This window comes from Leptopilina heterotoma, unplaced genomic scaffold, assembly GCF_015476425.1.
Source record: "Leptopilina heterotoma isolate Lh14 unplaced genomic scaffold, ASM1547642v1 Lhet_191, whole genome shotgun sequence".
Taxonomy (NCBI): Eukaryota; Metazoa; Arthropoda; class Insecta; order Hymenoptera; family Figitidae; genus Leptopilina; species Leptopilina heterotoma.
Window position 1 is genome coordinate 1,653,688 of NW_025110910.1, and position 27,987 is coordinate 1,681,674.

Sequence of the window (27,987 nt, forward strand, 5' to 3'; positions counted from 1 at the left end):
TAGCTAACTAAACAACCCTCACAGCACCGGGATATTCAGGATATCCCAGAGACGTCCTGGGGATATCGATTTGTTTTCGGAAGTTTGGATATCCCTGGATTATCCTCTGGATATCCATGGACGTCCCTAGGATATCCCAGAGATATCCAAACTTCCGAAAACAAATCGATATCCCCAGGACGTCTCTGGGATATCCTGAATATCCCGGTGCTGTGAGGGAACTTACTTTTACTTAATTACTGAATAACTAACTTAGCGCTACTTAATACCTTACTAAGTTAATTGGTTAGTATAATTAGTAAGTTAATTAGTAATTTAGTTTGTAAGTTAGTTAGCTAGATGAAATTCGATAAAAAAAATACATATCAAATATGTTTCGATACTCTTGAACGCGGCATAAATTACCGGCTTGGCGACTTCGTTACTTGTTGGAGCAAAGCATCGAAAACGTGGTTCGTGACGTCACATACCGCTCCGAAGCAAAGTGGTCACTTGTTCTTGCTCGAAGTCAGGGCTCTTACAGCGACATAACCAAGACATAACCTAATGTACACGTAGCTAAAACAGCTTCGAGCTGCGTAATTTTTACCTTGTTGTTACTATTGTAGTGTTGACAAATCTATATTGTAGATTAGTGACTGTTTTTTGTTTTTAATTGTTAAAGTAAAAATGTTTCAAAGTTTACGCTATTGTAGGTTTAGTGTTAATAATCTCATAACTTTAAGGACAAAATTTTATCACAATGTTTCTGTTATCGGTACTCCACAAGATACAACTTCTTCAACTTACCAGGTTAGAATTTTAGACTATAAATTATTTTTTGCCTAACTACAATTTTATTTTAAGTTTTTCTTTTTTTATAAATTATACTGTAATCACATTTTTTGATTGTACGACTGAAGAAATGTGATTATTATTTAATTTATTTCTTTATTTATTATTCAGTATTCTATCAAGTTTATAATTTTATCAAAATGAATAAATTGAGTTTATCTTGTTTAGAGAAGTTGATCCTGAACTTATACTTTCCTTTCTACACATATGTATACGAGAAATAATATTAGAAACTTTTAATCTCCCGTCTCTGATTATATTCTATTTTTCATATAAAAATATTTATTTAATTAAAAATTAATTACGGTTTTATTTTTTTAAATCTTAATATTATTTATTTCAATCAAAACTACAGTTTTTTCTTATACTCAATTTCTTCTTTTCTTCTTTTTATAAGAAGTATATTAATTTTTCAAAAATAAAAACAAGTTTAGAGTTCAGAATTTTTATAGTTATTTTGAATTTGTTTTCTAATTTCATAATTAATTTTATGATTTTAAAATTTTTAAAATTCTTTTTGAAATTTTGAATATAAAAATTACTTTCTATATATATTTTTAAGTGTTGTCATTTATCGTATCTTGAAGAACAATGACTGAGCTTTAAAAAGTGTTGCATTAAATTATTTTTTATTGATTGTAAATTGATTACTGGTTTATTCTGATTTTGTTTCTTATTTAAAATTATAAATTTGAAAAAAATAATACATTTACCGAATTGGAACTGGAATTAGATAATTTAGCACACTATTTTAATATTTGCAATCATATGCAGATGTTTTCAATCTCGGCTATTTGTTTACTACACTGCTTAGTCTCTTATCAATTCTCACGAATTTTGTCCCAGACTCTTATCTTCTTGTCACTTTTTCCTCCGAAAGCTCAAAGGGTATAGACGCATAATCGAAAATTATTCAAATAATTAACTTATTATTCATTTTTTTCGCTTCAGGTTTATGATATGGTTGCGGGGCTACTGCAAAACCGTGTAACTGCAAATTTCTTAAAGGCTATTTTTTATGCAATTTGCTATACAATATAGTCCTTAATGAATTTGCAGATGTGCGGTATTGTTGAAGCTCCGATATATTTTATGTAGGTAGGTCATAATATAACTCTGAAGGGAGTAAATTAATTTGTAGTAGATCTTTAACTCAAAAATTGAATTTATTCTTACTCTAGTTGCAATCTACTATCTAAATTTTGTACACAGCATAGAAGTCCCCTTAAAAACTCTAATAGAAAGTAATGCTTTTAATAGGAAAATTATGCACAAATGAAAGTTTTGGTGGATGAATTGAAGACGACTACGAGTAAAATAGTGGATGGAGGTGGTCGTAAAGCAAAGGAGAAGCATGTAAGCAAAGGGAAATTGTTACCTCGTGATAGAATAAACATTCTACTCGATAAAAACTCTCCATTTCTTGAATTTTCCCAATTAGCTTGCTATCGGATGTACGAAAATGAAGAGGTACCGGCGGCAGGAATTATCACAGGCATCGGAAGAGTCGAAGGGTATGCGGAATTTCTTCTTACGCCACTTTTTCATTCTCATTTTCATTAATCTATTCTCTATTCCTTTTCATATCATCATCATATGAATTTCATTTTTTATTCCCATTGGTACACTTCCACTGGTAAATAAAAAGTAACAAATTTATTACAGTGAATAACGTCACTATAAAAATTTATCGCATGTAAAAACTTGAAACGGATGTGAGAGATTTTTTTGAAAACTGATTGAATAATTTGCAAAGAAAGAATAAATGTAATGATAATAATCAGATATTCTAATATGACGAGCATTTATATAATAAAAGATAAATAAGTTCCATAATGAGACGTTTGGATATTTTTTTGAATAATTGAAAAATGAACATCGATGATTTTCGAGAGTATAAATAGTGAAAACGAGGGTTTCTTTTGCAGAACTGAGTGCGTGATAGTAGCAAATGACGCGACAGTTAAAGGAGGGACTTATTATCCTATGACAGTGAAGAAGCACTTGCGTGCCCAAGAAATTGCTCAAGAAAATAGGCTACCGTGTTTATATCTAGTAGACAGCGGCGGAGCTAATTTGCCTCGACAGGCAGATGTCTTTCCAGATAAAACGCACTTCGGGAGAATTTTTTACAATCAGGCAAACATGAGCGCTGCAGGAATCGCTCAAATTGCTGTCGTGATGGGCAGTTGCACGGCAGGTTTGTTCACTTAAATTCTTCACCACAACAATTCAACTTTCAGATTCAACTCGAGCAAAAAATTATGATCGAACGACAAATGTTTTGCAGAACAACAACTTGGCCTTGACACTTTTACTTCAACACTTTTACTTGAGGAAATTAAAAGGCATTACTAAAACTAAACTTACTTATTACTAAACTATTTCTTAGTCGAATTATGATAGCTGATGCTTTTAACTTTAAAAGACTAGGATTTTCAACTTTTTAATTGCGGATCTAGCAGAGAATTAAAAAGAAGAAGTTCAACTTACTTAAAGTCTTTTAATTGGTCTTCACTTTTGAATCTTTTTACTACAAATAAAAAAATTATTTAACTCTGAAAGTTTGTAACGAAATGAAACATTATTTTTTATGCAGAAATAAGAAAAAACCTGAAAAGTGGTTATTAAAGTAGTTAACAATTACAGGAGGCGCATACGTGCCTGCAATGTCCGATGAGAATATAATTGTCGACAGGCAGGGGACGATTTTTCTCGCCGGACCACCTCTCGTTAAAGCCTCGACCGGCGAAGAAGTGACGGCCGAGGATTTGGGTGGAGCGTCGCTTCATTGTCGGTACAGTAACGAAAAAGTAAACTCCCTTCCCTTAGTGCTTGCAATCTGACTCAAAAATTATTGTCCACTAGTAACTCGGGCGTGACGGATCATTTAGCAGTGGACGACACTCACGCCCTTCATCTCACACGTCGAATCGTGAAGAACCTGAACCGCAGCCGAAGAATGGACTTGAAACCGGACCAGAATATTGAGTTACCGTTACACAACGTGGACGAGATTTATGGTATTGTTGGTGCGAACCTGAAGCGTCCCTTCAACGTGAAGGAAGTAATTGCGAGGGTCGTCGATCGCTCCGAATTTCACGAATTCAAGGCGGAATATGGAGAGACACTGGTCACTGGATTTGCGAGAATTCACGGCTACCCAGTGGGAATTGTCGCTAATAATGGTGTCCTCTTTTCGGAGAGTGCACTTAAAGGCGCACATTTCGTGGAGCTTTGCGCACAAAGGAAGATTCCTCTCATTTTCTTGCAGAACATAACCGGTAAGAAGCTTGGGCAGGGTCTTTTTTTTACTCTTCTCCTTGTTGACATTTTTCTCAATGAGATGTGACGTTATTCGCGGAATGTTGCAGGTTTCATGGTCGGTCGCGACGCGGAGGTTGGGGGCATCGCAAAAAACGGAGCGAAAATGGTGACTGCAGTGGCCTGTGCTCAAGTTCCGAAAATCACTGTCATTATCGGCGGATCATATGGGGCTGGCAATTACGGAATGTGCGGCAGGTCGTACTCACCGAGGTTCCTCTATTGTTGGCCGAATGCCAGAATTTCGGTGATGGGGGGCGAACAGGCTGCGGGAGTGTTGGCGCAGGTGAAGAAAGATCAGCGACTCAAGGAGGGCAAAGAGGTGAAGTGATATTTAGTCCTCCCCGCTTCTTACGCCTTTTAGCAAACTCAATAATCCACGTTTCTTACAGTGGACCCAAGAGGAGGAAGACTCGATCAAAAATCCAATTATTCAGAAGTTCGAGGAAGAAAGTAGTCCTTATTACTGTAGTTCAAGGTAAGAATTTTTTATCCCCTTTGAATAATTAAAACAAACTTACCTGCAAGTCTATCGTGTTTCGCAGTTTACTGATTTGACATAACGTCTTCTTTTTAGACTCTGGGATGACGGAGTGATCGATCCAGTCGACACGAGAACCGTCTTGGCTCTGAGTTTATCCGCTGCGCTCAATGCACCAATCCCAGACACGAAGTTTGGCATCTTTAGAATGTAAAAAGCAAATATTTTCTATAATATATATATATATATTTTCGCATCTATAAGTGCGACGGCTGTTACTTTGTTACAAGTTTGACAAAGATTTATATTTTTTATATTCGATTTGGAACATTCCAGAAATATACATTTTAACGGAAGACAATTTTTGCTTTTTTGACACCTTAAAATTACGTTTACAAGCAATTATGCATCTTTGATATTCTCTCGATCAGAAGCAAAGCTCTGTTTTGGGAACTATTACGCGTCTACAGGGTTATACTTAAAATTGGAAAGAAATCTACCGATTTCTGTACCGATTTACAATATTCGACGCTGATAATTTACTCTAAGAATTAAATAGTCTAAGCGAGATTATAATATATACAATTACGATGGAATATTACAAGTAATTGAGCGAATCCATTTCGGCGCTTCTACTTAGTCGAATTATTTTACAGGTTAATGTCTTACAAGGGAAAAGCGCAATATTCTAATCGTACTTGATTTCTTGCCCATTTTTCGGCTACTGAAAATATTTAATTGTACGAAAATGGTAGAGTAAGATCGAATATCGAATTCAATGTCGTGAATTGCCCTTGTTAACTGAGTTACATCTTCACGGCATTACGCTAACTTAAGTCGCCTGATATTACGACTAGGTTTTCTCCACTCGCAAAGGCCAATTTTCGGTTTGACTCGATTATTGACAATCGCGACGCGGTGAAATGTTCCATCCGGGAATTTCGACTCGCTAGGAAGTTGTTGTTTTTTTTAAAGTTTTAGTATCACATAAGAGGCTTAATTTCATAGGACGCTCGTGGTTCGAAAGATTTTCAGTTCGTTTATAGTTTTTGCGATTATCGAATTTCTGCTCTTTTCTTCAAAGGCCTTTCTTTCAAAGCCTTTTTTTCTTTCTTCTTTCTTACCTCCGTAGTTTTCAGCAGGAACGTCCTACTTAAAATATTACAAGTAGCATACAATTAGTTTCGATGTGTTATCTCTATGTTAACAAAATCGTGTAAATGCAGACGAGAAGGATCGAGTGTACCATTTTCTTGACACTCGAGCCATTGGTCGCCACCTCCGAGACCTTGTACTGGAACTTCTCCCTAACCTCCTCGGTAATTACTGATTGCTCCTCTCCAGTTCGATTGCTGCGCCCCTTGACGATGAACTCCGAATATTCCGCACTGCCCTCGCCCACTCTCACGAACGTCGACATTGTTACTTCGTATAATTGATTCTGATTCTTGGACGATTTAATGGAGCGTCTTCTCCTGCCGTAGCCAATTTGGCCGTTGCTGCACTCGACCTGCGGGAAGAAGGAAAAACCGATTATTTTTTGCCGAAAGAACTCGTTAAACGGCTGGAAAACGACATCGAATATTGATGAGCGTTAAAAGGATATTAATGGCTTCTTACCCCGTCGCATTTGTCCAGACACACGTTAACGGTACCGCGGAACTGCACGTAGTTGCTGTCGGGAAATTTGAAAGCGCGGAATTTGGCTGTTAAGAAGTCCCCGTCGACCGTGTTGAAGTTTTCGAAGAGGTACGGATCCACCGAACAACTGTGAAGGGATAGAAAAAGAAAAGAGTTAAGAGACAACATTACACTGGGGAATAAATTGCATTGAACACTTGCCCATTGAAGATAATTGCCTCCTCTTGAGTGGCATTATCAATTTTGTCCCTGACTTGCATATGAGTCACTAAGAGGCCGTAGGTTGGCGCTGAATCAGGTTTGAGATAAATTTCCATTTGAAGAGGAGTTCCAGGACTGACACTCAGTTCGCCAGTCACTAATACGCCATTCTGTCTGACGCCGATTCCTAATTCGGGCGAAGGCGCTGATTGCGTTATGGAAGCTGCGTCAGTAATGTGTCTGAAAAAGCGAGTTATGATTTCATTTCATTTAACAGATTTACAAGCATCAAGAATTTTATGTTTCTATAACAGCAGTTCAACGGAATCCTTCAATAAATGGCAATTACTACCTACATCTTGTATTAAGTTGTACAATCATTTTCTTGTATGAAATCTTTTGTCACTGTGCCCTTTATATCGATAAATACTTTCGATAAATACTTGACTTGAATTCCATACATTTTTGCCTTTTTGTTCTTCAATTATTGCAAACTGTAATTATTAAATTACCTGAATTATAAAATTGTTCCATTTTTATCAACATGCTTTTCGAATTATTAAAAAATTAAGAGCTAATTGCTAATCATCTTTTTTGTTTCTCAGTGAAGAAAGAAGCTTTCTCAGTGCAAAATACTGTCATTTGTTTTTATGTTATGTTATTTACATTCATCTTTTCGGGAAATAAAACCATTAAACATGATTAAAAGATCCTTCAAATTCAAAATTTAATTTATTTTAAAATACGTATCAAATATCAGTGACTCAGTAGAAAAACTAATTCTCTATAAATAAACAGGAGTATCGAGAAAAAGGTTAAAAGTATTGAACGAAAAAGGAATGAAAATCATTGAGGAACAGAAAAACAAAACAAATAATAAAACGTTTCAAGTCGCAAGCTAGCAGTAAATTGATAAAATAAAAAGTAAGTGAATACAAGTAGAATGAATAAGAAAAAAGAAAAATGCGGATGGGGTTTTGCGAAAAAAGTGAAGCAAAAGCGAGCAAAAGTTGCAGTAAATCCGAATAAAACTGACACCAGAAGTGGACTACCGCCGGAAATGATTCGTTTATTATATTAGTTCTCGAGAAATAAATTATTGGAGGCCATGTTGTTAAATTTGTCTACCATAATCGTGAGAATATATAAGACAAAATAAATAGAAAAACAACAACTCCTAACCATAATTTTTTTGACGCAAAGCACTAAATAGAAACAAAAATTAATCGACTGTATTGCCTAATGGCGCGATACAAAATAATTCCTTTTAAAACTCGCCTCAGTTCAGTTATGCTCTTCATTTAACAATTTTCTTATTTTCTAGCTCACTAAATATGAATATTATAAGTATAAATATCATTTTTCATAGATCTGAAATTATACAATCTAATTTGGAGTTATTTGCTTTAAGAAAGTGAGTTGCTTTTAATGGTTATTAATATTTTTGATCAATTTGTCCTTTGATATTTTTTTTATGCAAGCTTATAGATTGCTTGGTAATGGAAAAAATATATCCAGATAGTACGTAATCTTTCTTCCTATGGGTGAGGCATTTCAAGTTTGCCGCAATATTAGCAGCATTTTAATAATTTTTAGGAAAACACTAGAAACAGTGTAGAAAAATTTAAAAAACTGCTTTTTTCGAAAGTGATCTATTTATGAGTAATCAGGAATTGTACTAATGTTTGAGGATAGAGCAAACAGATCGAATTCGATGAGTGGTGAAAGGTGTTCTGGCTGATGAACTTCATTTACACTGCAACATGTTGTTTCGCCAAGTTCTTTGCAAAGTTTCAGTGATACAGGAAACTGTAGTAGATAATGAAATTCAGTTAATGCTATTTATATATCAATCAAGACATGTTGTTCAATTCATTAATCAGTCATTCGCTTTAGAGTAGAAGCGTCGCAATCACTTGTGAAAAAACGATAATGTCTCTACATTGAATAGATGGCCGAGTTGAGCGGCGTTGTCTTTGATCAAACTGGTGGTCTTGCCTCGATCGCTATTCCAATCTGCCCTATCGTATTTACCTGTGTCTCGGGACATTTTTTCCCCAATCGCAATAGAAGAAGAATTGGAAATGATTCCGAGCAGAACAGAGGAATTAAATTATGTCGATGGCAAGAGCCTGCACGACCACAGTCTCGTCATTATTTAGGGATCGAGCTGCAATTTCGATTGATCCCAATCATTCCATCCGTGGGGTTTCAGTTTACAAGGATTCCTCTCGAAACCGGTAAGTCATTAGGTTAATTAAATTAGCTCCGTCCGACTGGTTTTTCCACTAATCATAATATTGTAACTGTTTCGCTGTCGAGAGCACATGAGCACATGGGTGCCTGGCAAAAACAAAAGTATGTATTCGGAAGAAGAAATTGTCTACGAATCGTTGCTTTGGAGTGTCCGTCAATTTCGAACCGGTTTCACGTCACGTCCGACAATTTACATTACACGCCATGGAACCCCAGCTGCGCTTGGGAGAAGTCACGATTAAACCAGAATATTTTAACGAATCCCTAGGCCATACGCGTCTGGCGAGAGCGGCAAAAGATTACTTTGTAACTAATGGCGTAACTAGAGGATGCACTTAGGGACCGAGTAACTTACGCATGCTTAGTCTCAAGCTCCTAACTCTTCGCGCCGCATATCGCAATTTCAGTTACGACAAGTTGCGTTCCGCAGATAAGGAGCATTAGTTCTGGAATCGCATGCTCCTGACACCGTACACACTTTAGATTCATAACCAGCACACGTTGAATAATTAGTCGTCTCTTTAAAAATCGAGACTGAATGGGAAGTGATTTGTGAAGGACGTTACGAATAAAAGCAGGAAGAGAAAGCATGATAAACCATTTTCCATAGTGTTCGTAAATTGATAACATTAATAAGAGTGGGATATATTAATTAAAAATACTTTTTTCAAACAGGAATTAAAATGGTAATTGAGTGTATATTATTTGTAGAATGTTCTATACACAGGTAGTGATAATTCACGCCCAGAATGAAGACAAGAATACCAGATAAGGATTAAATCTTATCATGACGATTTCAAGTTTAATTTATTATCGATTCTTCGACCGGTTAATTTGAAGCTGCAGGTACCGGTTTTTAAAAAATTGCCCACATTTGATTCGCGACCTATTTTTTCAGCGATTCATTAATAAAACACTAGAATCCACTCTATTTTTATTTTTCGCAGCTGGTTTTTCTCGGTCGAGTGAAGGCTGTTCATCAGGACAAACTAGAGTTGTGCCTCCTGCAATAGTTTATTTTATTAGTCCCTTACTGTTTATATCATCAACCATAATCTTCTGAGCGTCCATTAATGCAAAATGATACCTTCGTGATGATTCTCATTTTGAGATTATTGTGGAAGAGCTGCGGTTCTACAAGTTTTTTCCCTCGAATAAGAAAAGTGTCCGGGTCAGAGATCAGAAGTTATGCGAATTCGACCATTAATTGGACGATCAGATCGAACTCTTCAATCATATTAAATGGATCGTAAATATTCCTTAAACGAAATTGTAATTCTAGTTTAAAATAGTAGGATTAATTAAAATCGATCAATTTCTAATTAAACTCTTGGAATGGAAGTTTAGTCGAGCGTTGCAAAATCGAACAAACAAATCGTATCTCACTGCTCGTGATATTACCAGCTAGGAATTATAAACGTCGGTGATATATCTATTCAATTAATTAATGAAATGCATGTAGTTATTGCCGCTGCTACTGCTGCATCCGCAGTTGGGCTCCAGTGTGTAGCTCTCGTGTGGACTCTTTGTCTTTTCTTTTTCTCTCGAAAACGCGGCGCTCGTTAAAGCGCGTTCTCGTGCGTAACGACCTTCCCCATGGGTATAGTAAAAGAAACCACCTTTATGGAGATGGCGAGTCGTATAATGCCGCCTAGTAGAAACCCACGGTGTCGCTGTCCTATAAGAGCTTTAAGTGAATTCCAATTTTTACCACGCAATGACAGTGAATCGTCTAAGCCGTCGCTGAGTGGTTCTCAACGCTGTGGGTTGAGAATTTTCGTTTTCGGAAAATCGGAGGGAATCACAAAAGTTGAGGACCGCTATTTGCGTGGGTTTCACTTATCAAAACCAATTTAGAATCGTTAGAATCATTTTTAGTGCAGAAGAGTCACGGAACCATTTAATTATTTCCATCGCAATTAGTTTACTTTGTGCCTTCTTCGATCTTCAAATGCATCCTTTGATGCCATTCATTGTTTCTAGTGCATGCTTTCGTCTCATTTCCGGGTAATACGATTATAGTGCTCGTAACCATAAACCTTCTAGACGCAGAATTATTTACCAGACTTGTGATACATAAATTCCACTACAAGGTCTATAAATTAAATCCCGATTTCAAGTTTGAGTCATTTTCTTCCAACTTGATTATATTTTTACGGTTTTTCCAAAGTTCAACTAAAACCTTTTAACAGAAAAGGAACATTTAATGGAGTCCTGAATCCATAAAAGATCTTGGTACCAGTTATCAGCCCCCACTTAATTTTGATAATTAATGCTGCGTAGGATATTGTAAAGGATCCCTGGAGGATCCTTGAAGGTTGAGAGGAAAGGTAGAGGAACATTATTCCTTAAGGATTAAGGCATTCCAAACCCGACAAAGTTCGGAATTAAAATTCATACATCAATTTATTTGAAAGGCTTAAAAAGCAAAAGCTTTTTAAGCCTCCCAAATAAATTGATGTGTTAATTTTAATAGTTTGAGAAAGAATAACATTCTCAATGATTAAGGCACAGTTTAAAAAACGTGAAATGGAACTCGAAACACGTATTATTGTTTATACGTATATAAAAACGAGAAAGACCGAGAATTAATTTGTAAACCTAATATATCCTCTCAATTGCAAATAGTGAGATGTAAAAAGAAAATAATTTCAAGCAAGAAGCTGTTGATAGATGGAAGATACTAGTAGTGCCATCAATCAAGTGCTCTCAAGGGGACATGGATTATCTCGCATCGATGGGTTTCCCTCTGGAGAAATAAACAATTGAATAGATAAGCCGATGCAACTACAACAACAGATACAAATTCGAGATACAATACACTACGACGGCATCACTTCCTTTTCAGAAGCTCAACATAAAACTCGTGTTTGCTGAAGAAGGAAGCAAATATGTTTATTTTAAAGTAATGATTGACTGATAGTTAAATTCACTTACTCCTCCTCTTGGAATCCCGCTGGGAGAACGTTCCTCCGCACGACGCTGTGATTCGATGGGATGAATGTGTAATTTCCGAAATTGATGCCAGGTTGAACGGCCACTTCAGTGATGACGCACTTCACCGTCAGTGTATGCTTGCTGGAATCTGAGGGTTCCTCCACGACGATTTGGTGGTAGTACACCTTCTGACCCTGTAGAAGATTGGAAAAGATTATGATTACTTTGTTAAATTTCAAAGTCTGAATCGGTACTGGTTTTTAATATTTATTTTGAAATATTGGTACGAAAGTGGCAGTAATTGCTGGCACTAAACATTTCCTTCCTGTGCAGAAAACAGTAATCATGATTGGATGGCAAGATTGTTTCACAGGGAATTACACTTCTTGATTACTTTATTCCGAAAACGGAATGCAAGATAGTTGCATCAATCGTGTTTTTCTTACCGTCAGTTTATTGAGGACACGGGTCATACCACAGCGGGAAAGGTCTCGGTCCAGAATGGATAATCTAAACGTTGCTATTCCCTTCTTTATTTGAGGTTGGCATCCTTCATCTGGGAAAAGAATGGAAAAAATGCAAGTTCAAATTGTCTTTTTTCTCGGCGAAATTATTTGTATTTTATGTGCATGTCAAAGGAGCAGAAATGTTCTCGTATGCCGACCAGGTGCGCTCATTAGCTGTGAAATTACGGCAAAAACGTACAATTGGCTGGAGTCTTTATTTTTGTAGAAAATTCATGTTCGATGTTTGTTCTCATTGTGAGATTAAGGACAACATTTTTCTCCAGTGATACCGACTTCATGACACGGTAACCCAACTCAAGAGCATGGAAAGCAGGTGTCATTAAGAGACCAGAGGCTGACTGCCTTAGTTAGCATGACGATGCTTCCAGGATGCATCGTAATTATCACAATTACCGACAGTCGTAAAAAAACTTATTAATAGCTTCAAGCGCTCAACAGACATTAAACATCTCGTAAAATTCATCTAAATTTTGTTGTTTTCGATTAATTCCGATTCAGGGTGGTCTGTACCTCAGAGGAATTTTTAGGTAAGATGGAATTTTTTTAATAATTACATAATTGTTTATACATCAAGATTTTTATGTTTTTATAAAAGTTTCCTATTGAAACGTAAATTTAATTTGCCTCCGAGGCTGATTGCTTCATTCCGTAATTAATTGTACAACTGTGTGATAAATTTAAATTAATAATAACAATTTGTTTACCTGGATAATTTTTCAAGTGATGAAGATATATCCTTGCTTGAGGACTAGTCCTGATAATATCCACTTCCATCAGTTCGTGTCGACATTTGACTTTACTCTTCACTGCAATCAAAATCATTAAGGGAATTAAAAACTTTGAGATTCCATTAGAATTACAATAATTACGCAAGATCCTGAAGGGGTTTCAGTTATTTTTTCTCTCTTTTGGCTGACACACGGTAAAAATTGCAATTGTTTAAATGATCATGATTTTTGGTCTGCAATAACCTTCGGCACTGAATTTTCAGTACAATGTAATTCTCAGTATATCTGGTGCAATGCACTAGAGAAACGTAATTATACCTTAGAGTATATATATGTCTACGCTTGGCAAACTCGTAAACGTTGCGACCTTGAAAGTTGTGCATACCGTGCAAAATACTGTTTCTTTTTACTCATCGGTATGATGAATACTTTCACTTGCGAATGGTATTGAAAGGATTCCCATCAATGTTAGTTTATAAACGTTTCACTGATCGTCATTCCGGTACCGACACTTTTGCAATTATTTTGTAAACAGGAGCAAAAAATTGACGCGGGGGTGACAAGAGATCAATGTTATTAGGAGGAGGTCATTCTCTTCAATTACTTAATGACCTGTTGAGAAGTAGCGACCAATTTGGCTAAACCTCCTTAGTAGTCCTAAAATTCCAATTTTAGGCTCATCGGTAATTAGTCTTCAATAGTCTGCTTTTTGGACAGGTCTCTGAAGATTATTTACCCAACTAAGGAGGTTTGATTTTTGTCAAAATTCATATCATCCTAAATTAATCCAACTCATGAAAGTTTAAGATTTATTAAAGATAAATATTTATGAAATTGAAATTGGACTATTTTGCATGCACATGCTTGTATCTCGTCCAATTAGTATACTCTCCACCAATAGGACTCCTTATCTGTATTGTGCTGCAATTTAGAGCAACTAAGCTATTCTCAAGCAGCGATGGTATTGTCGTTTTGTAGCCAAGCCCTTTAATAATAAAGGCTCGGAACTACAAGCAGAGCTACTTAAGAAGGCCGGGGAGATTGCACGAGACACGATCCCCATTGCATTAACGAGCGCGTGCGAAGGTGTTGCTCCCCACAGTATTGTTTCTGAGACAGCTGGACCCGAACTTGACATCCCATTGAATACAATATCGAATACTCTGCAAATCCACTGGACTATCATTGTCAACTGAATAATGAAAGTAATTTAATCCCTTTGTGAGGAAGCGACAAAGGGAAAAAATCGTAAAGCAGGCTTTGTCTTTAAGATATGGTTGCACATAAACCCGGTCTATGTTTACGATCGCGGGAACACTCATCACTTGCCTCCAGTTACTCACTCGGGACTTCAAGGAAGGGAAATTATTTTATAAAAGTCCGATCGTAACTTGAAGCTACAGAAAAGGGAAGTGCGTGTCTAGTGTCTAGTGTCTCTGTCTGTGTAAGTATTTATTGGTACATTTCGTTACTAATTTTGCATTTCTCGAGTTACTGAGAAATTCCCTCTGCTCGTGTGGATGTCACTTCGTCCCCATCAATAAGAAATAGGTGGAAGTAGTTTTGAGAGAAATTCAATATCTGAGGAGGAAAAATCGTGGTCGTGAATCTTATGTTTTATGCTCCGTGCGTCCTTCACTCCGAAGATGGCGAGGAGACTTCTCAGAGGAACAAGCCTCTCAAGACTGCTCAAGACGATGCTCGCTCTATAAGGCCTGCGATATGGCACTTATGATACCACCCGGCAATTCCCGGGTCCTTTGATACACTTTTCCCATAAGTCACAACCATAAATACCTGGCCAACCCTTTTCCTATTCATTAAGACTGCTGCTGCCGTAAATAACCGTCTAATGACTCGCGAGGTGTTGAAAAATAGAAAAGGGTAAACTAGTGGCCGGGAATGGTACCTCGAGAGCGTAATTCATGTGCCCTTATGGCGTTCATGTCTAGCTACGTAGAAGAGGGAACAATTTTATGCGCGACTCTAGCTACATAAATTCTACATACCGCCTCAGAAGATGGCGTGATAAATTATCCACCCACGGCACGGACGAACGGAAACTTTCGCAGTCTGTAAAAAATCACTGTCAACGATTCTTTCGACTTGAAAATAATCCGAGTAGTTTAGAGTGGCGGAATCGAACATCGTTATTAGTCTAATCACGCTTTAATTACAGTAAACTGCAAGCCTACTACTAGTAAGGGGATAACTGTACGGCGAATCTGAAGAGTATTCTAAGCAGAAAAATTATTGGAACATGGGATAAGCTGACACGTGACCTGCCAAATGGAGTAGAGAGTGTTGGCAACATAATCAATTACACGGCATGCAAACTCTATCATTAGTGACTGTGTAAACTCGCGTCTCCGAGATGCCAATGACGCCGTAAAGTGTACTTACATCGCCTGCACTATCTGCAACTGTACTGTTAAGGTTCAAGCGGCGGGTCGTGTCATGTCTCCGCAGTTGAGCTACCGTTCGCAAACTATAACAGTATCGAAAGTTCTTAATCGATGCAAGACAGGTCGCGTCTCAGATAAAAGAGAAACTATCGTAACGGGGACTCGGTTCCGACTGTTCGACTGTTCGCCATAACCAGCGACCGATTGCACGTCCTGGCAGCGGCAAATCACTGATGATCATCATCCACCGTCATTAGTGGCAACTCGACTCGAAAGAGGATGCTTCTGATTTTCATAAAAGTCCCGGCGACACTCGATAACACCGCTCTGCGCGTGAGAAAACCTCAAGGCGCTCGCACAGCTCTACTGCCTGCCTGCCTGCCTGCAGGTCGTCATGGTAACACATGAGAGTAAGAGAGTCAGAAAATTCAAATTAAATGTTTTTTCTCCCTTACTCTCATTGCGCCTGCCTGCGCAGGCAGGCAGGCAGTAGAGGTGAGAGAGTACCTTCATGCCCGTCATTCAATGAACGCAAGATTGGAATCTAACTTTCACAGGTCTTTTAATTATGCAGTCTAAAATTCAGAAAATTCGTTGTTTTTTTTAATTTATAATGTTTATTGTTAAAATTTTAAACTGTGGTCAAGTATGGCGAACCATGTCAAGAAAAAAAATAATTCCTTTTTATATTTTTAAACTATGGGCAAAGTATGGCGAACTTTGAGAAAGGAAACGATAGTTTGCTATGGTCCATAATTCCCATAGTATCCATAGTTTAAAAATACTTTGCTCATAATTTGAAAATAAAATAAAAATTATTTTTTTATTTTTCCCATAGTTTGTCAGAGCCTTTCAACCTGTGGCATTTTGACCTAAATTTTAAGGTTATCTTAGTCTTTTAACCTATGGAAGTCGGCCTAAATGTTCAGGTTGTTTTCTTCTATTGACCTGTGATTTCTGACCTACATCTAAAGATTATGTTTGCTTTTACAGAATTGTAATCTTATGTGCTGTCCTGAATATACTGTTCTTGAAGTAAGTAGTATATTCTACATCCGAATATAATTTAAAAGACGATAAATCAAGATTCGCGTAGAGAATTGCCGCAGAGTAAAAAAACGCGAGTATTCTCAAAATAGCGACTGTTTATAGATAAAATCGAATAACTCGAGTAAATCTTAACCGAATTTGCTTAACTTTTTTTATTGGATAAAAAATGATAAAAGATAAAGAATTCTGGTTAAGTTTATTAAATATTTTTGATATTTTTTATTGAATTTAAACAGAAAACTGTAAAAATAGCGACTTTTTGACATTTAGACAAACGTTGAGCCTAAACACCTAATCGGATTTGTAAAATACTCTGGAATATAATTAATTGGGTTAAAATCTCGATTTATATTTAAGGAAACTTTAATACATTTCGCCAAGATTTTAAAATTGTCTTAAATTTTTTATTAAGACGAATAATTAGATTTCATTTTTTGCTTACGTTAATCATGAAATTAAATTAAATTTTTGTTACAATTCATATTATAACGTGAAACATTGACTCAATTCGGAAATGTATTAATAATATTAATGAAATGAATGATTATTAAGACTAGTTATAAATTTTACTTGGTAAACATTTATTTAACTAATTGTTTGGACAATTACAAAAACTTTTACTTGGCGGAAGTTTTTGCATCAAAGATGTTTTTGTTGTAATTTAATAATATATTGAAACAAAATACTAATTAATAATATTGAATTAGAAAAAAGTAAATATTTTTTAGTTTAGACTTGATGTTACGGTTTCTGGATGTTACAGACTTTGAATCCACTTCAAGATGTTTATTCAATTTATTCACATGATAAATTTTAAGATTTTAGTTTAATTTCGATCATCTGTTTACATTTTGCTACGGCTAATTGACCATTGGGATTTTAAACCAATGAAACAAGTCTTTATAATGCCTGACCGTTTAACAAAAAAATCTGTTTTGAATGTTAACGAAATAGTGAAAAAATGTGCGTATGCCTTCATTAAATGGAATTACCCACAATATGGAGATTTTACGGCTGTAAATAAAGCAAAAGTTTGAAGTGAATCAGGTTCTAATGATAAGCAACAATTCCAGGAGAACCGAGAGGAGAACTCGTTCATTCTGCTCGCGATAGGTTTTCTTTACGCATGACAAAGCTTGGGAGACGAGATTAAGCATATAATTTCGAAATGAGAATCAAGGAAGTCATAACAGACGTGTTTGGAGCATCATAATCGGTGACCTCATAACGGCACCCAAGCATCGATTACGTGCAGAATTCCTTAAACATGCGGTTTTGTAATTAGTAGCATTTCAGGGAAACGATTCAGACATTGCCTGACTCCTGGAGCGAATCCCATGGGCAGTAATTGGTATAAAGGTAAAGTCCGATGAAAGTCGTTAAATGAAGACAAGACGAGGAGAGAGTTCGTAAAATGATCCAACGTTTTCTTCAGGTGCTGCTGCCGATCATTTCTTGCGAATGGCCAACTCGAATGGATGTTATTCCGCCTAATGATGTTTTATTGGAATTATGCTCTCGCATTACACTTGATATGCAATCTCAACGCTTCTTAATTTCTGCCGCGGACGTAACTGTTTGCGGAATTTATTCTCCACTTACGGCGAAGAGACTCGATTCGGCAGCGGCATATCTGCCTTCATATCGTATGCAAATGAGCATTATAATGTACATCCTCAATAACTGCTTCCACGCGAGGAACCACGTCGGGTGACTAACAATCGCTCGGGGTCAGACGACAGTCCGGCTCGCAGCCGACGATGACGTCTTAATACCAAACAGGATATTCGGGGGGTCGGCCCCTTCCTCAGTTGCTTCATCATTGTAAAAGTTGTTCTATGGAAAAGCCGTTTAAAAAGTCGAACCCATCGCTGCGTTCTGTATATAACGATCAGACGCAGAAAGTGGTCGGTGAGCACAAAGCACTGGAGAACAATTACCGTATAAGTGGAAGCGGAATTCGGAATGAGAGCTGCAGTTTTATCCCGATCGGGGGAAACGGGTGTCTCCTCTGCACGGAGGTTGTCGATAGCAGTGCGGAAGCGATCGATCGTGCTCCGCATACCGAGACTCGGAACACGAAGAAATCTTCGACTTGTGGCGTGGAATTGAAGCAGAAGAACTCTGGAAACGAGTACGGGAACCAACAACACCCCAGGGAACTCGGGAATCGCGTCGTGCGAGCGCAGCCTCCGATAAGCTCCTGCAGCCTACGTATGCGCGATTCTCTGGAATTAACGCAGAGCCTCTGCCGAGAAGGCTCATTACAGATATAATCTGATGTCGTTAATCAGCTTCGTTAATTCATGGCAAAAATCGGCGCCCAACTCCAATCGATAGCCAACGATTTAACACTCCGACGGAACAATTCGTGATTATCTATTATTGTCATTTCCCAGGCATAAACTCGAACCATTCTTCGGAATTTAATTTTACTCGAAACGTTCCAAGTCTTATGGGAACGTAAAGTTGAATTATTTATGACCTGCAGATGCAAATCGGATAATTACGTGCGGAATGGACCAAAAGTACCGTAAGACAATTTTGGTAGCAGTCGAAGTCGTTAAAGAAAAGTAATCGAGTGCATTCTTCAAGTTTCTTGAAATCCACAATCAGCCTGGAAGCTGAAATTGAATACATTTTCTCTCGGCAGCAAAAACACTTAACAGTCGCTTCCTGAATGTTTCTGGTTTTGAAAGTGCGTTGCAAATTGTTCTAAACTGAGTCTTAATTAGCTGTTAAAATCCGAGGAGCAAAAATTCTTGCAAACAACTCGAAAGTTCTGTTCATCGAAAGAAAAAGTACTTTCTGCAAGGACAAAAGTATAATATCGGTATTAAAAGTTGAAAGTGTTCAAGGCAATCCAACCCGTTAGGTAGAATAACATGTGGCTTCACAGCTTGTTAACTGGTTGTATGTCGTGCAATCTTATTACCAATAATTACTCTCTCTAAGCTATCAATCATTTGCACCTGTTCTTCTATCCATCTATCTTCGCCTGCAAAGCCAGACAAGGTCTTTGTTAAGGGGCAGAGCGAGTAAACACATTTTGCCAGGAAAAACTCTTTGTGAAAATTAATAAACTTGTTGACAATAATCTTACATTTCGAATTTTCGAATGTAATGAGCGGACTCTAATTTCTAGGAGGGCAAAGAGTGAAGGCTCTCGTTTCCCAAGGGTCAATCGATTATCATTCCGTTTAGACGGAAGAGTCTCGTTCGAGACTTGTTTCCCTCTTAACTGATCGAGTGTCACGTCATTTCGATCTTCATCCCACTATCGATTCTTTCATGCTTATCTTTCGCCGTCACTTCCGCTACTACTGGCGGACTTTGTTATACTGAATCTCTCATTGGAATATATTTTACAGAGGATACTCGCGCTTATCTGATTCGAGGTTTAATTGTTTCCTCAAGAACGCATCTTTTTCTGGAAGACGCACGAAGCATGCAGAAGAGCGCGTCGACAAATGAAATAACACTTTATAAATAAATATGCGAAAAATTAAAGTAAACTGTATTCCGGAAGCGATACGGCAAAACCTGTTTATACAACTCGGGAATAACTTAAATAGCGGCCTTAATTGGAATTTAAATATTATTGTCTGAGGAAATATTAAGTCGTTTATTAACGACTCTTTGCAAATGTCACAGTCAGTTAGATTTGAGCTTAATTAATCGAGAAAATTTTATGGATGTCTCAAACAGGAAGTGTTATTCTCTATTGGGAGCAAGACAAATGAACTTTTGTACGTTGATGAACGGCTTTTTATCAATGATCGAATTGTAATTGACACGTAAAGAAACTAAGCACGTGTAATCTTTAATTGATTTGTTTATCAATCAATAAAGCAATTATAAGAAAGAAGTAAGTGGATGAGCAAACAGTTTCTGATTAGATCTACATTGCTCTAATCGATGGGAAAAAGCAGAACGATTTTCTTGGATTGAGAATTTCGAGGCAAAGATTGCTTTTTCTATTTCTTTTCTGGAAGTTAGAAATATTTGAATTTACTTCTGTTCACAAATTTCAACATTCTCCAATAAAATGATTTTGAGAAAAAAGTGATAGTACAATTTGTTTTAACCTTGATTTTAAAAAAATGATTGCATAAGATTATATTTCTTTTGCATTCTATCTCTTCCAGTTTGCCTATTTTTTTCTAAATTTATTCTATACTTGCTACTTTCTCAATTATGCTTCCTTTTTGTTATCCTGTAAATTTTCCTTGCCTTGGGATTACTTTTACTTTTTATATAATATTTTTTTGCTATTGAATTATGTCTGCGTAATTTGCTTCCAGATAAAACTTGCTGCCTGAACAAGCGCAACTTCACTTTATTAATCGTATCCTTTTTCAAGTTTATCTTTTCTGTATTTTCAATAGCCACATAAAGTTCGATGTTCGTTCGCGTTATTACACTGTCCTTCCCTTTCTAACGCTTGCGAAGTCCTTTTATTGCATTCTCATCGCATATTCTTCGAAATTAGAATTCTTCTAAATTAAGCGAGAAATATTTACTTGTGAGATTAATTTGTAAAAGTTGAAAATTTTTCGAAAAAGAATAGAAAAATGAAGGCATAAAGGGGCATGTACGAGGGCTACTGGAATGTTGTCTATATACGGAGAAATATCAGAATTATTGTGAATTGAATCGTGACATAATTCAAAGAAATAAGCGCAATAGTGAATAGGAAAAAAAGGAAAGTGTAACTTTACATTTTCGAGAAGCGTTTTTCCCGTTCTTGGGATTTTGCTTGGACAGCTTTTTTGCATTATAACTTCTTCTTCTTCTTCTTCTTGTTCTTAGTATTCTTTATCGTGTGTGAAGCAGTCGATGCTCTCGCGAAAATACGCGTGCGCGCAATGCACCCATGATGACGCGTGAGCGGTCCAACCGGTATCAGCCATATTTGGTACTGTGGCACTGTCACATCCGCGCACGATTGAGGACAGACAAAAACGTCTCTTGCACGAGCCATTGTGCACATAGTGATCATGCAAACCGCAGGAATCGCCCCCGGGAGCTGGCCGACAATGGAAGTTCACAAATTAGCTCGTGGTCTCCGCTTACAGTGACTGAAGAAACTTACATTCTTCCACTGAAGATACTTCCACACTGAAGAAATGATCTGCAACGATAGTCACAGATCATTTCTTCAGTGTGCTTTTTTATAGTCAATACACTATAAAACAGTTTGGCTGGGATGTTTTAACTAATAAGGTTTATATTAACTCACAAATGTAATTTTATTTGTGTGTTAACAAATAAAATCCCAAACAGTGAATGGTTTTACATACCAATTTTTAAGTAAGGACATCTTTCTAATTTGTCATTTTATTTTAAGATGTACAGATTTGCATTTTGGTTTCAAAGTATACCTATGGTGATTAGGCTCAAAATCTTGAAAGCTTAAAACCTTTCTAAAACTAGGACAAATATTTAAATTCTGTCAACTCGTCTATAATAATTGTTGGATCTGCTCTGTGGACCCAAAAAAAATTCTAGATTACATAAGTGGTTGGCGATGGAGAAGTATCAAAATCATGTTCACTAAAGGACTTGACTTACGTCATTGTGGTGAAGGGATTTGAAAGCGGTGAGAAATTACAAAATGGGAGGGTGAGTGGTGTACAGTGGGAGCGCGCATGCGAGAGAATTTGAAATGTGAATATATAGTCTGACAGTGCAGTGGTTTGGAGGAAAAAGAAAGACAGAATTATTATGGAAAAGGAAGATGCTACGAAACCAAACCAGAAAACCGGTTGCCACCACAACTCACTGGCGTTCATGTTAAAAAAGGAAAAGAAGTGATCGAAAGGGCGAGAGGCTATGTCTCTGATCCTTGGGAAAGAAAACAATTCCTTTTTACCATATACTCTTTGTATGAAGATTCTCCAATTGTTCCTTGTACCATTTATAATTTAATTCCACTTTTTTAATCGTTTAAATTATGATAAATGATGCACAATTAGCTTTGAGCTAACATAAATCAAGAAGACAAATTACAAAAAATTTTGCTTGAATCGTGCCTAAAAATAATCGGTTAATTTTCTTTATTTTACAATTTTTATAAAGATTCCAAGAAAATTATCGAAATCGGTTATTTTATTCAAAAAGGATGAATCGAAATGAAAAAAAACGGAAGTGGATCAGTACGATTGCAGTTTGCATTGAAAGACAAACAGATGCAGTGGATGTTGTCAATAATTAAACGATAGTTTGGGATCGATTTGACGCGCGTGTGCCATTCGAAAGTCATCGCTCAACCGATCCCGTTCCTTAAGTGCCGTTTGTCTCTTGTAACACCGAGCCTTAAGTGGAAAAAATCGATTAGTCACTCCCGTTAGGCTTAATTTGTTCTGTTGTTCTATCATTCTGGGGGATCACAAGAAAACCGAGTTCATAAACTCATAAAATGATTGATAAGTTAAAATCTAATCCACTCTTTAAAACCTGATTTATTTTTTCTAATTATGTAGAATAGGAAATTAAAATATCACAATTTTTGTCGAAGTTACAAAAACCTGGAAAATTTCGTTTTTTAACCTGGAAAAGTCAGGGAATTTGAAATGAGCAAAAGCGTGGCAACCCTGTAAGAAGAAAGTTTTGCTATTCTCCGGCAAAATGTGTTTTAAATTTACCACCATGAAGTCCAAAGGTCATTAAGGTTTACAATAGAAGTGCTTGTCACAAAATGTCGTAGATTTTTATCAATAATAAAGTGGAAATCCCATTCTCCTTCCCGTTAGTCAATAAAGTGTCATAAGTTCTTCTGAACAATTTACAACTGTCTATGATGGTATCTACAAAAATGGTGCAAAGAACTGCACTTCTTGCTATTTCTAAACATTCTTCAAAATAGGAATCAGTCTTTGGAAATTAGAAATGATCCAATATGTCGAAAGAGAAATTGATTGATAACGCACTTATGATGATTTTATACAAGAGCTACTGATTATCAGTGATAAAAGTTGAAAATTGAATAAGATGTTGTAAAGAGAATAAAAAGTTGTCGATGCACTTGCTTTTTGTTGAGAGCTGAATCATTAAGAAATAAATTACAGAGATTTTCATATCCCGTGTTATTTTCATTCCTCTTCTTGTGTTGGCGTTATCAGATCACGAGTGGACGACGAGTGCTGACTATTTATGCTACAATTTCCCTTTCACGAGGAAGTCTGCGTTTGTCCTGAATGACTTGAGGTGATCCGGCACTAGCAATTCAACTCGAAGGTCCATCCCACAGGAGCTGCTCTTGAATCCGCAAGAGAAATTGAGGATGAATAGATTTACATAAATATAGGCCGTGCCTAGCTTTTCAACTGCAACTTTATTGCTGGATCCGCCTTCGATGCCTTTTTGTTTCTGGATCCTATTACGGTGGGAGAAGAAAGAGAGAAACAGTCATCGAGGAGATAGTGAGGCTGATATCTTTATTGGATAAAAAAGAACCGTGGAAGGTCAGGACTGCGAGGAGGCTAAAGGGTCACTGCTAATCAAGATGGATGAACCGGATCCTAATCGGCATTTATCATCCAAACTCGAATTGGTTTTCTTGGAAAAATGAATCTTTTCAAAAATCCGGAGGATCGGAAAAATTAATCCGATAGAGGAATATTGGGATATGTGGGCAATTTATCTATCCGTCCTGGAGATTGAAGCAGATGATCATGATCGAAGTACCCGCGTCGAATTTCACCTTCTCTTTCTTCTTCCCGCAGTCCCACTTCATGCATGTTCCTTTCTTCCCATGAACAGGATTGATTGCAACCGTTGAAATCCTCTGGATACCGTGGATACTAGACATACCGGACAAGAGCGGCAAACCATCGTTTCATGTAAAATTATCCTCACATTTCACCTTTCCTTTCAATTCGTTTCGTTTCAATTGTCAACTCGACTAATTGAATTCGATTAAAGCATTGCCGTCTACTGTTGCTCCTTCAAGAAGAATCGAGTCCAAGTGAAAGCCTTCCTTTTACACTGACAACATCTGTCGATCGAAAAGAGTTCAATACCCCAATAATTCCAACCACAATTTTTATTTGATGACACTTTTTGCAAATGGTTATGTCAAGCGAATCGATTTATATCAATTGCGATAAAAGCACTTATTTATTCAAAGAAGATGAGGGAAATATTGAATAAAATTCCTTTTATTTTCTTATCAGGTGTTTCGAAGGTGTGTGGCATCTCGTCTTGAGTTATTCCGGCACAAAGTATAATGTATTGAAGAAAGAGCAGTTATTGGTTATTGGCCTCTTGTTGAAGTGTTTCTCTGCAAATTGCACTCTATTACATATCCTATGATTAGGATATATGTATACATTATAAGAATCTCTTCATAAATAACAAAAACAGTTTCACTGAGAATTTCTTCTTTATTCAAAATTCGTTTAGCTTTGTTTAAAAAATACTTCTTGTCAACTAAACAGTAATCTTTTGGAAAATAGTTTCTTTTCTAAAAAATAATAAGGATAATTCATGCACTAATTTATAATATTTATAATATAATATATAATACTTTATCATAATCGTAAGTTTTCTTTCCGTTAGCAAATTCTCTGCATTCATTTGTTTGTTTTGAAAATTAAATTTTGTGGGAATGCAGATTATTATTAATTTGAAAATGAAAGTATCAAATAACAATTTTTGCGAAATTCAATTTTTCTCGTACAAGAAAATTAATTAGTTTAATTATTTTCAATTTAGAAGATCTGATGTCAAATTTGAATTTAGTATTAAAATTTGTTAAATAAAGTTTTAAAATAATATAAATTGAAAATTTAATTCTAATTAGTTTTTCAATTATGTGTCATAATAATTATTTCTTTAAAAATTACTTAAATTAAAATGGCTTGAAATTATTTACAATATTAGTGCAATTCAACATATTTGGCTAGTACTAAATAATAAACTAATAAGGTAGATTAATCTTTTTGCAATTCGTATACATACTTGTAATTTATATAATTTCAAATTTTTTTGAATTTTCTCACGAGGCTTTCAAGTTCATTCATTCAGTTAAATTTAATATTTGATATATTTTTAAAATATGAAGAAAACTTTTTTTGAAATTTAAAGATTTCTTATTCTTTACATATGCTAATGCTCTCAGGTGAGTCGAGCGCTCAGGTATGCAGTACTATAATACAAAAAGTGTCAAAGAAAATTTTTTTTCTATTTTTACGTGGAGAAAACATTTTATTCAATTTCAAAAATAATTTTAAATGCTTTTGATTATAATTTGAAGAATCTGAAATGGTTTTAATTTTGAAATGAAAATTTCTTGATCCAAATAGTGAAGAAACTTGTGAAGAAATCATAGTTCCGATTTTGAGTTTATTTGACCAGGTGTGGCGTTATCTACTTCCTCCACTTGTTCACAGCTTTATTTCATTATCGTCCGTTTTATTTCCAACTACTGATCTACAATTCCTATTATGTTGTATTGAGAATCATATTCACAACGAAAGAATGAACGAACGAACGAACGGCGTTATGCACTAGCAATCGGATAAGCTCGAATTGTAAACAGAAGTAATTATCTGGTAATTCTCAGGCATATTGTTCTTTTTATAGATCTGAAGATACTTGATGCGGTCAGGTATTAGTTTAAACACAGGTCTTGCGTAATTTTCACCATATAAAGCGGTAGGTATTGGTGGACGTCGTCCAAACTCCGTGAATATTTCTTGCGTGTTTCACTCGACGCAACACTGTTATTGTGGCTAATTAATTGCACCCGGACACGATATGGGGCGGTTCATATTTACGGAAAAAGGCGGTTTTACTCCCTATTTAGAAGGCGAAACTGATTGTGGAAGTGAATCTAATTTCCAGTTTATGTGAAGAATGAGAGTTTGTTTTAAGAGTAAGTCGTTATGGCGAGCAACACTTTGCGGGAAAGGGCTGAGAAAGGGCTTAAAGAATCGTTTTCGTTTAGGAATGTAATTATATCTTTCGAAGAAAAGACACTCGAAGAAGTTGTTTAATATTCAGTGAGGATGATTCTTATAGTTTGGATAGGACAAGTTGATGATTCTTTAGAGATGTGAGATGAATGACTGTTTTTTTCTTTGTAACTATAATTTAATCTATTTTTAAGATTAGATAAGTGTTTCTCTTAAATTGATCATGACTTGCTCCTTTTCCGTAGTTTCCTCAAAGCAAAACGAGATCCACATTTCTATCCTAAAGTGAAAGGAGTTAATTCCTAAAAGCAGAAATGAAATATTTTCGATTCTATCTCGCAAAAAAGAGAAATCCTTCTCCATGTAATGTCTGCTATAAATGTAAGTTAAACGATGGCAATGAATCTCAGTGGACCAGAGTGAGATCGCTTTGAAAAATACCCCTTGGAATCTGTATGTAAATAGTATAAGTAATTCTCCGTCACATAACTTTAGAAAGGGAATTTCGAACCCATTTTTCCTCGCAATCAGCTTAAGACCTGACAAATAAAGTACTTTGCCTCCTTGAAATCTATCATCTCTGGAGAATTCCCCTACACATCCCACGCATTCTTCGGACGCTACCATGCGTATTTATTAGGCTTGCTTAACGTGACTCATTTACAAACGACCTCGCCATTCCCAATTCAATCCTCCTTCGTCAACCTGTTTAGCTAAAAGCCAATTCTTTCGAAATCGTTAATGACAACCGCAAAGCAAAAAAGATTTCATCGCCCACGTGTTTCACTCTGCTGTGGCACCAAATACAATTTGGAGAAAACTCAAAATTGAAAACGAAAACCATTCGGCGAAATGGTAAACCACGGTGAGGAGAAATTATACACTAAAGATAAAGTTGTTATTGAATTGCACTCACCATTTGCGTGTGCGGCTCCAATGACGCATATCCAGACGCAGATGGCCCACGAGATATCCATAATTGCACACCGTATGTGAGGAGAGGACGGTTTGTATTGTAATTTACGACAAGTTTCGCGGCTAAAGGATCATTTAGACTTTGAAGTCTCTTGCGGCGCAAGAGATCGCGACGACGAGCAGGAGGGAAAGACGATTGTGATGCTTGCTGAGCGAGGCGACGGGAGACACTGGGAGAGATACCGGGCGGTGTGGGCCCAGGGTGAATAAAAAGAGAGGGAATCGGCAATGACGGCCGTCTCTCTTCAGGAGAGAGGTGAGGCCTTCCAAGTCCCAACAAAAGCCCCCACAGACTAGACGGAAAACGGCGCAATATCTCGCGTGCATGCATGTACACACCATTCCCAGCGAACCGAATCCTCAAGTTCGTTGTGGGCGTCTGATTTCTGCATCTTGCGCGCTCACCGGCCGATTCGCGATTTCGAAGAAAAAACAGTTTTTAGGAGAAAAATTACGTCGCATATTTTTTATCAAAAAGGGTCATCCATGTACCACGTGGGCAATATTTTATCATTCTTTTTTACCATCGTTGGCAATTGTGGGCTTTTGACAAACCATAACTGTCCACGTGGACATTTTCGGGCAGAAAAAGTGCAATTTTCGTCATCTTTTGTATTTGAGGGTTCTTGGAGTCTCACAGTATGAATCTGAAATCATTTTCAAAATTAAAAATCGCGGATCCAATATTACGGACGAATTTTAACAAAT

The 27,987-nt window shown here is 36.5% G+C and overlaps 2 protein-coding genes across 3 annotated transcripts; one reads left to right on the forward strand and one right to left on the reverse strand.

The window, feature by feature from the left end:
* The first annotated feature begins 520 nt into the window (after positions 1-520).
* Positions 521-4,995, forward strand: LOC122500929 (methylcrotonoyl-CoA carboxylase beta chain, mitochondrial). 2 transcript variants are annotated; one of them, XM_043610098.1, is made up of 8 exons: positions 521-792; positions 2,095-2,348; positions 2,763-3,034; positions 3,484-3,631; positions 3,703-4,118; positions 4,209-4,480; positions 4,551-4,636; positions 4,736-4,995. In XM_043610098.1, the coding sequence occupies exons 1-8, from the start codon at positions 670-672 to the stop codon at positions 4,851-4,853; spliced, it is 1,689 nt and encodes a 562-aa protein (XP_043466033.1). In that variant the 5' UTR covers positions 521-669; the 3' UTR covers positions 4,854-4,995. The 2 variants fall into 2 exon arrangements, with proteins under 2 accessions (XP_043466033.1, XP_043466034.1); XM_043610099.1 differs by lacking the exon at positions 521-792 and having other exon boundaries at positions 2,095-2,190; positions 2,276-2,348.
* LOC122500930 lies at positions 4,864-27,564 on the reverse strand. The gene is made up of 7 exons (XM_043610100.1): positions 27,221-27,564; positions 12,906-13,007; positions 12,121-12,230; positions 11,675-11,868; positions 6,482-6,721; positions 6,260-6,407; positions 4,864-6,149 (listed from the first exon to the last, which is right to left on the reverse strand). Exons 1-7 carry the CDS (start codon positions 27,279-27,281, stop codon positions 5,838-5,840), a joined length of 1,167 nt encoding a protein of 388 aa, XP_043466035.1. The 5' UTR covers positions 27,282-27,564; the 3' UTR covers positions 4,864-5,837.
* Between the last annotated feature and the right edge of the window lie 423 nt (positions 27,565-27,987).

What these genes read in the sequence shown, in the direction of transcription:
- LOC122500929 (XM_043610098.1), top strand. Translation starts at nt 670, where the DNA reads ATGTTTCAAAGTTTACGCTATTGTAGGTTTAGTGTTAATAATCTCATA. An exon ending in GATGGGCAGTTGCACGGCAG is followed by an intron (nt 3,035 to 3,483) that starts GTTTGTTCACTT and finishes TAACAATTACAG; the next exon opens with GAGGCGCATACGTGCCTGCA. An exon ending in TTTCTTGCAGAACATAACCG is followed by an intron (nt 4,119 to 4,208) that starts GTAAGAAGCTTG and finishes GGAATGTTGCAG; the next exon opens with GTTTCATGGTCGGTCGCGAC.
- LOC122500930 (XM_043610100.1), bottom strand. Translation starts at nt 27,281, where the DNA reads ATGGATATCTCGTGGGCCATCTGCGTCTGGATATGCGTCATTGGAGCC. An exon ending in GAGGCAATTATCTTCAATGG is followed by an intron (nt 6,408 to 6,481) that starts GCAAGTGTTCAA and finishes ATCCCTTCACAG; the next exon opens with TTGTTCGGTGGATCCGTACC. An exon ending in GTCTGGACAAATGCGACGGG is followed by an intron (nt 6,150 to 6,259) that starts GTAAGAAGCCAT and finishes TTCTTCCCGCAG; the next exon opens with GTCGAGTGCAGCAACGGCCA.